Here is a 12,411-nt window from a genome sequence, read left to right as displayed (position 1 = left end):
GACAGCTGGAGAAGGCTCGGAGGCGACAGAGGCCATCTTTGAACAGCGTGTGGAATAAAGACCTCCTGTTATCATGTGACCAAAGTCCACACTTTAAGGTCAACTGTGCCATCTGATACATGTTCTGATGCTAGAATATTATTAATATCAAGACATTGATTTCAATCTTATTACAAAGTTCTTACTTTTACTATTAAGGATTTTGTTTTCTGTATGTGACGTGTCTGTATAACAGCTGCTCCTGTTAGAAACATTGAACCGGTGAAATTCTGTCGCTGCTGCGTTACATCATTTACTGCAGTGGATCCCAAAGTGGATGTCTCAAGGATGATCCAACATTACGTTGCAGATCTGAGCAGATGAAATTAGCCAAAAAATAAATCAAAGTTTTCAAGCATCTGGAGACCTCACAGGTCTCATAGTAACGCTGCATGCTCCTGGCTAGTGAGCTAGTGAGCTTTCCAGATACTAACTGACTAACAGTCAGCAAAAGAAGTAAGCAAAGAGGAAGAAAAAAAAAAAAAAAACCAAAAGTTGAACTTTCTTATCACCGGAGTACTTCGAGTCTGAAGTATCACTTAAATGCAATACACACCGTTGATGCCAGCAAATCACCCTAACAAACAGTGGAGGGAGGCTTCGCCAGACTACGTTGGATGCAGCGTGTGGGAGAAGTATAGATAAACAAAAGCAAGACAAGCTAACAAATGCCACAGCGAAGTGGACAGCTACAAACTGCAGGCCGATTAGTATTGTGGAAGATGTCGGTCTGAGGAACGTTCTTAGGATCGCAATGAATGATGGCACGTATGAGCCACCCTCAAGACGCACCGTCACCACAAAAGCGAAAAAAAAGAAAACAGATTTATAAATGTTAACTTGCTGTTGCTCGGAAGGTGCCTGTTATAAATATTAGGATTGTGGCTCTGGACTCTGAGGGTAACTTGTTTTTCTATAACAAACTAGATAAAACGTTAATGCCCTGGCAGTGGCAAATAGCTTTGGTTTTATATTTGATTTGATTCCATTAATGTTTAAGTTGAGATTTACAAGAAATATTTTAACTGCTACTGTGTAAACTGTGCATCACGATTAATCGCAGAAAATCATGCGATTAATCGCGATTAAAAATGTTAATCGTTGCCCAGCACTAATATATATATACTATGTGCAACAGGAAGCAGGTCAAAACAAATGCTAGAAAATTGGTTGCCAATAGATGCATCACATGGGAATCTACGCCCCGCTGGAGTGCTTTCTCTCCTCAGCTGCGTTTTTTCCACATTTATCTCTGGGAGAGGCGGTCGCGATACTACCCAGCAGGCTCCGGCGTTCAGCGAGATGATTAAAATGTTCATTAACACTGATCCGTCCAGGTGATGAAATCCGTCACGAACACACCCCTGCTGGGCACGCGTGGAAACGGCCTGCGAGATATGACGCGGCAGACACTTGACTCCAACGCCGACGCTACCATTGAGTGGGGACCACCTGTGACAAACAATATGTGATTTCATGAACCACCCTCTGCTGAATAAATGAAAGTCCCTCACACCTCTGAGCTGGTAAACATGCACAATCTGTCGGACTTAGACCTGAGAGGCTAAACAATGTGAGCCGTGATGATCTGCGGCTGAATGTGTGGGCACAATTAAGTTCGGTTCACATAGAGAATGACTCATCGTTTGCTCTTTTACAGTCGGCCTACTGGGATGTAAATAACCTAATAACATAAAACACTTACACACCAGTAACAACAGCTTCGTTTCCACCTACAGCCTCTAATGCACGGTTTAATTTCGGCCTCACACAACACACACACACACACACACACACACACACAACCTCAAACTCTCCTTCTGTACTTAGTGAAACAGACAACCACACACACACACACACACACACACACACACACACACACACACACACACACACACACACACACACACACACACACACACACACACACACACACACACACACACACACACACACACACACACACACACACACAGTGTCTCACCTACACTCATTTAATGGGACTTGTCTGCAAAATGACAAATATAACACTGATACAGTACATGAAGGCGCACACATATGCCCTGACAAAACACATACCTACACACATTAGCTTAATAACGACCCCCTCTCGCCACCGTGACCTGCTTCTCTCGCACTAACCCCCGAACACACTCAGCTACTCATTAGTTAAGTAATGAAAATCCACCTCCATAATAAAACATATACGCACCATATTGTTGGATCAACAGCCACAGGAAACACCGACTACACATATTCAAAGTTTTTTATTAACATGCTACACGCCTTCACACTGTTATGCATATACACAAGGCCAGCATGTTCATATAAACAAAAACAACACACACACACACACACACACACACACACACACACACACACACACACACACACACACACACACACACACACACACACACACACACACACACACACACACACACACACACACACACACACACACACACACACACACACACACACACACACACAGAGCTGACACCTCGCACCAGGACCCCTGACCTCCCAGAGGGCAAAACAGAGCGACGGTAAACGCAGATCTATGTGTGTAATGAATAAGTCACACACTCCTATTAGGGCAGGCAGCTTTGACAAATGCCTCTCATTCATTCATTAGGCCACACGGATGCCGGAGGAAGCAGGAGAAACCAAGGCGAAGCTTATTGGTTTTTAAAAGGCCACGTTAATCCATTTTTCTTATTGGAGATGAATAAGCTCCCGTTCCGCTGCAGGGTTTTATTTATGGATACATTAAACACGTACACAGTGACAGGCAAAACGTTGAATTAATCAGAGTTCAGGTGTGTCACTGTTCACGATTAATAATGGTGAGGAAAACACAGGTGAGAGAAAGGGGGGATAATTAAGAGGGCTTTGGTTCAAATGTATTTTCACTTAAGTATAAATCAGAAATATATATCTTTGAAAGAAAAACATACTTTTGAAATTATTTTAAGGCAAAAAAGAATGAATGGAAAGGTTGCAAGAAAGCTAATCCTCCCTCTTCTTTACTTTTTATCTTAAGGTCCTTCCTTCCCATTGTTGCCGTTTCCCCAAGAGGGAGCACTAATGTAAAGGAATAATGAACTGCTTGGATAGAAATGAGAGGAAATAGAGCTATCACAGAGCTCTTGATAAGAAAATGGAAGAGAGGGAATTCCATCTCGCCAGACTAACCGCCCTTTGACCCGGTATCGATCTCCTGATCTCTATCCACATATATATATATATATATATATATATATAGCACAGCAGGCCAATTTCAGCCGACCACGTGTAGCGCTCAGCCATGTCGGAGGGAGGAGGTGAAACCCGTTTACCCAGGTTTCGGTGACGATCCACTCGGGGAAACGGTCTCCTGGGTAAAGCAGTCAGTGGAACGGCAGCAGTCAGCAAGCCAGCCGTTAAACCTTCCCACTGGGAGGCTGAAACGCCTTGAAACTTTATGTCCCAAGAGACAAGGAGCTTCCACTGTGGACGAGACTTCACAGGCTTCACTGAAAAAAAAACGGTGCTTTCATATCCAGTCACTGCCCTCATTTTTTAACCCTGGCATCCAATTGTCTTCAGACGATAGCGTGCTATCTGGAGTCACGCCGCCATGTGTTTCTGATACACTAATGCTCAAAGCTTGGGAGGTAACATTGGAGAGTTTATCAAGAGTATTCTCGATTTTTTAAATATCGAACCAAAAAACCCAGCCCAGGATTGCCAGCTCTTTTTCAAAGTTAGTAGCTAGCAGCACTAGCTCCAATTCGGTGAGAAATTCTGCAAGTTGGCTACAGCTCGTCCGTTTAGGCCTCCCTCCAACGCCAACGCCACAAAATGATCATAACAACGATAAACAAAGTACATGGCAATTGTTAGTTCTGACAGCTGTCAAGCTTGCAGAGTGAGCACAGGTAGACCAGGCAGGTAGCGAATAAAATGATTGGACGGGAAGAAAGTTTTATTTTATTTTTGTCAGAGCATTTGATTAGTTGACTGCTTTTGGCAAGTAATTTAAACAAATATAAAACTTTATGGAATACATAACCTGCAATTGCTTTAAGTCAATGGATTGCCACCTCTAGACCCCTTTTCTCCAATGACCTACTACATCTAGAGCCTGAGAGGAGAGCTGCCATGTTCACATGGATGTGGTCCCAAACAGAGAAAGATGGAGTGTCACTGCAAAATGATGAAACTGGCTGCAAACATTCAGCATCTGGTTGATGGAATGCATTTTGGGGTATGTCACACGAAAAAGCTTTTAAAAACAAAGTGAAAACCAACTTGCACTATCAATGTCAGATTGCATTACTGTGGAGAATTTCTTTGAAATGTATTGAAAGGCACTGACCTCCGACTAGCATGAGTACAGTATAATAAATACTGCAGAGGACTTGCACACTTCATAGTGATTTTGAAAACAACATATATTCTGCTTTTTCAAGGCTACCGATTTATCTTCAAAAAAACTTGTTCAGACTTATTACGTTCTTGAAGAGCCATGAGAGCTGTGTGAAACTGGGTCAGCGTTGGTGTGATTATTCTGCATGTGCTGCTCGCTGTCTCTCCCCCGGAGACTTCTCTTCAGCTAACTCTGCTTTACAGTAAACACGACTGTCAGTGTTACAGTACAAGTCCTCTGGGGTTGGGCTAATGGTTTCTCTTAATGACGTACACACATACAAATGCACATAGAAACACACGCACCTATCTCGAGCTCTTAAACGCTCAGCTCACTTTGACGCTACACAACTTAGAGCCTCGCTTATGTGACATGTAAAGTGTGTCGTGTACCTTACAGATATGTTCAGATTTTCTAAATGGATTCAAGCATGTAACACACATTTGCGCCGTACTGTAATGCACACCCATGTCCAAAAAAAACACACCGCAACACAAACATACTGTGCTCAATAATTATCACTCCTCTGAAACAGTAGAAAGGAGAACTGTCGTTTTTGTGGGATGTCGGAGGGGCTGACGGCGCCCGGGGAGCGTTCAAGAGATCACGTCTGCAGCGCTCATCATTAGACAGGAGGGGTTTCAAAAAGGCAGCGTGCTGATCACGGGGAAGTGCACTGACAGCACATGAAAAAGGAGCGCTTGTGTATGAATTCATCCTCGTCTTCTCATGATTTTTGCTCCCCCTAAACTGCTCAAACATTATTCCCCCTTTCTCTACCCCAACACACACACACACACACACACACACACACACACACACACACACACACACACACACACACACACACACACACACACACACACACACACCACACACACACACACACACACACACACACAACAGCAGACTGAGGTAGTCAACATCAAAGTGTGATGGAACGAGGCACATCATTAGCAGGAGAAAACAGAGGCGAGGGAGGATGAAATCATTTAGACGCCGCGGTGGAGGGGGAATTACTACAGCTGTCGGGATGAAGGGTAGCGGTGTCGAGAGGGAGAGAGGAAGACAAGGAGGGAGGTGAAGGAGCGGGTGAAAACGGAGAGGGGAAAGGGTAGAAATGATGGGGGAATGAAAAGTCAACACGAGCGAGAAAGATAATGAGTGGCGGTAAAACAAGAAAAAAAGGGCAAAATAAAAAATAAAAAACGAGAGGAGAGCCAGAACATGGTTGTCAAGGCTGTGCAGTTGAGCTGGGTGATGGCTATTTCCTGATAATATATATGTGCCTTTTCATATGTGAGGGAATCACCACGTCTCCCTCCAATCATGTCCCATCGTCAGTATTCCCGCCGTGCTCTCCGGTGCCAGCGGGCCGGGCGGCCATGTTTGACAGGCTGAACACGGTAATTGCGGGGAACCAGAGGGATGAAACGAGAGACTCATGTTTTTAAACATGACAATGTTCCACAGGTGTGCCCGTGGGGGTTGTATACTGAATAGAAAATATATTTTTATAAAAAGATATCAGAAATGTTTTTATGTGGGGAAAGCCTCCACTAAAATAGAAGAGATGCTCCTCCTCAGCAGGAATCACCTGGTTCTGTTCAGAGTGGTAGGGGGTCTCCCTTACAAGTAATAATAGTAGTAGTTTGTTACACATACTATAGAAGATAAACAAAATTAGTAGTGTTATTACCTTTTCAATGAAGTGAGCAATTTAACATCAATGTTGACCTTCCATTCTTGCCGTAGCTGTCTTTCTGTTAGTGCGCCTGCTTGTTTCCTGAACCTTTTGAAACCGTAATAATGATTTTTTTTTTCCTTCCGCCTAAGTAAATAAATGAGAACAGGATTACACAATTCCATGCTTGATTTATGCTGCGTTCTGAAAAGGATTTATATAAGGAAATATTTCGCTCCTATGACCTCTTTAATGAAATGAAACATCGTTAACTTAATGTTACAAAGTTCTACATATCCCTTTACCTCAAACAAATAAAAAAACAAGAAATGTCACAAACACATAAACCCTTCGGGGTGTCCCAGATAACCACTCTCCCTTCTATCCCCCAAAATGCAATTAGCCATTATGTGGCCCTCTATAATCCGCCATGTTCATTTTATTTGCCTTTGATTCAGCAGGAGCTTATCTCACCAGTCTTTACACAGAGCACCGCTTACATCCCCCGGCAACACGAAAAAACAAAGTCAAAGTTATCAAACCTACCCCGAAACTAGAATGAAGGATGAGTCAGAATATGAGAAGGGCTTTGCGCTGGGTAAAGGGAGGTTGGTCATCTGAGCCCCTGAGAAACGCATCTGAACTATGTGGAGGAAACTGATGACCTTATTTCTCATCTATAAGCGTTTCTGTTTCAGAGCGAAATAGATGGACTGGGACACAGATATGAGATCTCATATCAGGTCATAATGATGAAGTGTCTGTCCGTGTGTGTGTGTGTGTGTGTGTGTGTGCGTGTGTGTGTGGTTTACCATCATTGCCCTGGCTTCCCTCTCTCTTCAGCATCTGCACCGCCCCCACATACTTCTTCAGCTGGACCTTCAGGACCTCATTCTCCCTGTAATCGACACACATACACACACATACACACGCACACACACACATTCACACACACACACACACACATACACACACATACACACGCACACACACACATTCACACACACGCACACACAGAAAGACACAAAGAGTGTATAACCAGAAAGCGGTAAAGAGGTTGTAACTACATTTCATTGTATGCAAGCAATTCTTTGAAAGCACGACTTTTCAATCATGCCTTACTGTTATTTATAACCTACTAGATTCAGACTTGTGCATTTGGAGAAAAAAAATAATCTTCTACTGACTGGTTGTCACAGTAAAGATGATATCATGCACAAAGTGACAAAAGGTTATATTTCTGTCCTACAATTCTGAGAGCTGCATCGAGGAGGTCGCAGGAAGTTGTTTACTCTGTTTTATGACAGCATGCACTAGAGGGAGACAGTGGGGAACTTGCTGTGACATCTTGTCACCTGTGGAACACTAAAAATAAAATCCAGGTGGTCAGACTGAGCTTTTAAATCCACCTACAGCAAAACAACAGTCAGTCCAGTCTTGCCACTTGATATTAACATGGATCTTTGATAACTTATCAATTTTTTTTTTTCCGCACGTGAGGCAGAAATTCCAGGGAGAAATTAACTTAAAATGCATTGAGGATCAGACCATCAAAACCGGCATCTTGGCGGACTGACATACAGTATATACTATATATAGGAGCTTCAAAAGACTATAATCAGCTTTTGCATTAGAATTCAAAAGGTAGTAGCATGTTAAACTTGAATTATGCACTTTGAACATATGTAGAGAAGGGTATTAAGGTTAACCATAGATCCAAGGGGCTCGCTATGGCGGCAACACACACATCTTCCAAATCTCAACAACGTGTTATGTGGACCTGCGGTTCAAGCCAAACGGAGAACCCCCAAAAAAAGTAAATGGTCACAAAGTTAAGTTGTACAAACAAGTATAAAAGAAACGTCTCCATGCGACCCCATGCGCATACGCCTACGTACAGACTGGACAGGCATGATGTCAGCTTCAGTCCAAAATTTATAATCAAGATACTGACGTTTGGGGATCAGGCAAGGCAAGATGTTACTAGTGATGTTTAAAGATGGAAGTATCAAGAATAAAGTCCAAGTACTTTGGCGGTTTGCGATCACTACTGTCCACATGCAATTTTAACACTTAGGTTGTGGCTGTAGTTCCTCATATGAGGCTCGAAGCTCAATATACAACAGAGAGGAGACAGTATGCGCCAACTTTGTGGTGACAGTTCTGGATAGACCTGGATATTTCCTGTTTGAAAATTACAATGGCCTCGTCCATGAAATCATTAACTCATAGAAAATTGGTTTTCTGGGGCCATCCTGTTGGCTGAGTCGACGAGAAAACAGTAACCAAATTGTCTGGGTTTAATTCTGCTCGAGACACCCTCGCATCCCCCTAGAGCACCAATGAGAGGAAATGGCTTTTCTAGTTTGGAGTGGAGGATTGACCAAATAGACTGGTCCTGACCTCATCCCCATTAGACACATTTGGAATGATCTTGCACCTGCTGCAAGCTACATTCTAAGCGGCAAACATCAATGCTCAACTTCAACAATGTGTTCTTGTGGCTTAACGGGAGCAAGTTCCTGCAGCCAGGCTTCTTATTGTTGTGGAAACCAATCCCAGAAGATGTTGTACTGTTGTACCATTGAAACGATAATATTAAACAATTCTGATAAAATCATGGATGGTGATACTTCTTGAAAAACAATTGTGATATGGTATATTTGCCGTATGGCCCACACTTCAGAATGTTCATATCAAAGTCTGCAGGCTGTAAGGAGCCTAGACAGTATATAAGAAAGTTTGCAACAACAAGTCTTCTTCCATGTCTGGCTTCATGTAAATGTTAAAAGAGGCAGCGGCATGTGTTCTGAAGCGAGAGCAAAACTGAATTTCAGTGTTCAGTATCTCAGAGATGCATTTTAAGAGCACTTATAAAGGTGATCCAGCCCCATCAGATAACAGTTTGGGTAGAAGACGCCGGTTAATGGTCAGAGTTATGGCCCAGTTAAACTACAGTCCAACATTAGCATTGCTCAGAGCAGTGGTGTGTGTGTGTGTGTGTGTGTGTGTGTGTGTGTGTGTGTATTAGACTGCAGATGAGGACGCAAATACAGAGACAGAGTGATAAAGAAACAGAGCGAGAGACAGAGGCAGTCTCTTTACAAGCCGTAACCGGTTGAACATCATCGACTTTGGGGAGGAAATCAATCAGAGTCGGAGTGTGCCTTTATGCCCTTGGCAGTTAAATTTAACAGCCTTTGTCTTGCTCCGCCGCCGTCCCCTCCACCCGTCATTCTCCACGGCTGATTTTTGGTGCCCTGCTTATCAGCCCTTCATTCCCCGACAACAAAAGAGTCACCTGCCTGGAGACCTCTCGAATCCACATGACGAGCTCTCCGAGGAGCCGTCCACGCCTCCGTTATCAGGGCCGCCCGCAGCCCAGACGCCTTTCCAGCCTGATTTAATTATAGCTAATACACGCCGCTTGCTCTTAGTGTGCCCGTTTGTGTCGGGGCTCTGGGAGATACGCAGACATTCCGATGCATCTCATTTTACTGAGAATGGGTTTTGTGTCTGTTGTTACACAAGCAGGCAGTAACGGTGAAGTGTCACTGATACTTGACGCTCGGGTGAATAAAGTACTTTTAGAAAATGTGGAGCTTTTGCTACCTATTGATGCCTCAATTACTTCAGCTCTTGTGTAATCTTATCAGTCTTCAGATGACAGAGATGACACGTCTCATATACAGATCTGTAACAGAGTTTCTCCAAAAAGAATCACAAAAAAAAGAACCACTTTGAATCTTGTGTTCATCAGAGATGTGCTGATAAATTTCTTAATATGTAATCCAGCATGAAAAAAGCATGAAGACCTACAAATTAAGTACAGAAAATCTTGAGCAACTAAGACCAAAACGACAGATTAGCCAATTAACCAACTCAGAGGGGGCAGCCCTAGAGTTTAATACAATAAGAGGGTATCCACCTGTGAATTTCTGTGGCTGAATAAAAGTCCTAAGACGTGTCCCTTGTCTTCTGTTTTAATATCAAACCTAAATCAGTGCTTACATAATAAAAATGGTCTTTATAAAGTCCTTTAGATAAAGATAAAAGAGCTTACCGAATAATCTTTTTAAAAATAAGTTGTTATAAACTTCATAAACTTGGTCATTTGGTTTAGCCTGTCATATTAGTAACTGCATGTTTAGCCTCAAGGATACTAACTGGAGAAAAGGAGAAACAGACTCAGTGAAATTCAGCCTAATAAAAAAATAGCCCAAATTATCACAAGCAATCGAATAACATTTTAAACCGCCAAATCAAATAAACAGTATAACTGGGTACATATAGCCAAGCAATTAGTTGCTAAAGAGACTAATTTTCCCTCAGAAGTTGGTGGAGACCAAAAACAGAGCTACAAGGAGGAGAAAATATTGACCATACGCTCATCAGGTATCAAGAATCACATACTCTTGCTGAATATGTAAATGTTTTTTCCACTGCCCCCAAGTGTTTGATGTGGGGGGTCACATCATAAACCTTATTATTTACATGTTATTATTAATTAGTGTAGCTGTTATTTTCCACATAATTACCTTTAACACTGCATTTCTTTTCACTTTTATTAGAGTAATTACATTTTAACAACACTGCAGTGCTGTGTTGATAAAGTTAAGTACTGCTTGAAATGTCTAGTTACCTATAGCATAAGAAACCAGGGACGGAGTTATGGATAGAATTGTTAACATACTGCAACAATGTACTTTGAGCCCTTTCTAACCTGCTGCATCAGACCGCCATTTTAAAATGCTTCCAATCAGTTTATGTACCTACATAATGTCAACAGCTCTAATAGCTCACTACAATTTTAGAAGCTGCCAATAGAAATGTATTCTGTTAATCAAGAATAATACTGTTTGTTCAGTCTTCTTTGTTTGGAGAATGATTTATTCAGAGCAAACCTTTCATTGCTGTGAATAAATGATTCTCTGAACAAACAACGCTTTCATTTCTTTTTCAGGTTACAACAGCCTGATAATGAACAGTTTGCTGAATTATTGATCACTTTGTTCCAATTGAAGTGTTTTCATTGTGCTTGCTCTTTGCAACAGTTAAGACAGAAAACACTGCTTGATATGAAAAGGAAAGTTCAAACAGGAAAAAAATTCACATGTGAAATGTATCGGATCAATCTCAGCCGTGTTGGACATCAAAAGGGAATTATCAGCCTGTCTTGATAATAATAGATCAGGTTTGATTTATTAAATACCTTTTTACCTGGACTTTCTACCAACTTCTACACAATTTACACTTGAGTAGCTCTAGGATTAACCATATGTATGGCTCATGGCATGGAGACATATGCATGTTCCCATCTCTACATCATTACATCAGATGATGGAGACAGAACTAAACAAAATCCTGACACAGGTGTAGATCACACCTACGTTATGACGAGCATCAACAATATAAGCGGTCTTTGGGGAAATTTTGGGAAGTGAGCAGAGGCTGCTGTCAGCTGATATTGCTTGTGAGTGGGACAATGCAAATAAGCAAGTGTACTGCAGGTTATGATGGAACACAACAGCCTTACCTGCTCGGTATGTTTTCAAATCCAATTTCAGAGCAGACTGATAAAACACAACCCGGAGGTGTAAAATACACCCCGTCTGCGTTGGAGCGGTTCCCTCAGGTCGTACAGCAGTTCATGCAGTCACACGTTAGCTCAAACACAGAATTCTTTGTTTTCACCCCATGAGCGATTCACCTGCTCGTTACTGACAAGGAAACCGTTCACCTCCAGACATTCAATTTTCTTACTTTTCTACCAGGTTTTTTTTTCTCTATGAATCTTCTATGCTTCTCATTATTGCTAGGAGAAAAAAAAAAGCTTGCTCCATATTAAGTATCTGATCAAGGCTCAAAGTAACTGGCTGTTTCTCTTAATGCATGTCATTTGGCCCTTATAATTTGACACTTCCATTTAGGGCTGCAAATAACGATTAAATTCATTATTGAGTATTCCATTCATTATTTTTCAAATAATGTCCCAAAAATAGTGAGAAATGGCCCTCAAGGTGACATCTTTTGCTTGGTTTGTCCCAGCAACAGGCAAATACCAAAAGTTATGCAATTTACAATTAAATAAAACAGAGAACAGAAGCAAATCCTGACTTTTGAGAGGCTTTTCTTATTTTTTTGATGAATTGTTTAAAATATTTATTTGATCCTCTGCTAAGCGCCGCACCCTGCTGCTACTCTGTCAAGCAGTCAGAGCTACCATGGAGTCCACACTGTCACTAACAGCACTCCCTGAATAAATATAAGATTT

At 41.9% G+C, this 12,411-nt stretch overlaps 1 protein-coding gene across 1 annotated transcript in view; it reads right to left on the bottom strand.

Moving 5' to 3' along the window:
* The window catches only part of snx29 (sorting nexin 29), a 133,650-nt gene that overhangs the window by 97,504 nt on the left and 23,735 nt on the right, over positions 1-12,411 (bottom strand). The window contains exon 14 of the mRNA XM_054599218.1: positions 6,950-7,035. Within this exon, the coding sequence (XP_054455193.1) occupies positions 6,950-7,035 (86 nt within the window). The remainder of the gene's footprint in view (positions 1-6,949; positions 7,036-12,411) is intronic.

Source organism: Anoplopoma fimbria, chromosome 5 (genome assembly GCF_027596085.1).
Source record: "Anoplopoma fimbria isolate UVic2021 breed Golden Eagle Sablefish chromosome 5, Afim_UVic_2022, whole genome shotgun sequence".
In the NCBI taxonomy this organism is placed as follows: domain Eukaryota; kingdom Metazoa; phylum Chordata; class Actinopteri; order Perciformes; family Anoplopomatidae; genus Anoplopoma; species Anoplopoma fimbria.
The sequence above is the reverse complement of the archived record's forward strand: the minus strand, read 5'-3'. Positions and strand labels throughout refer to the sequence as shown.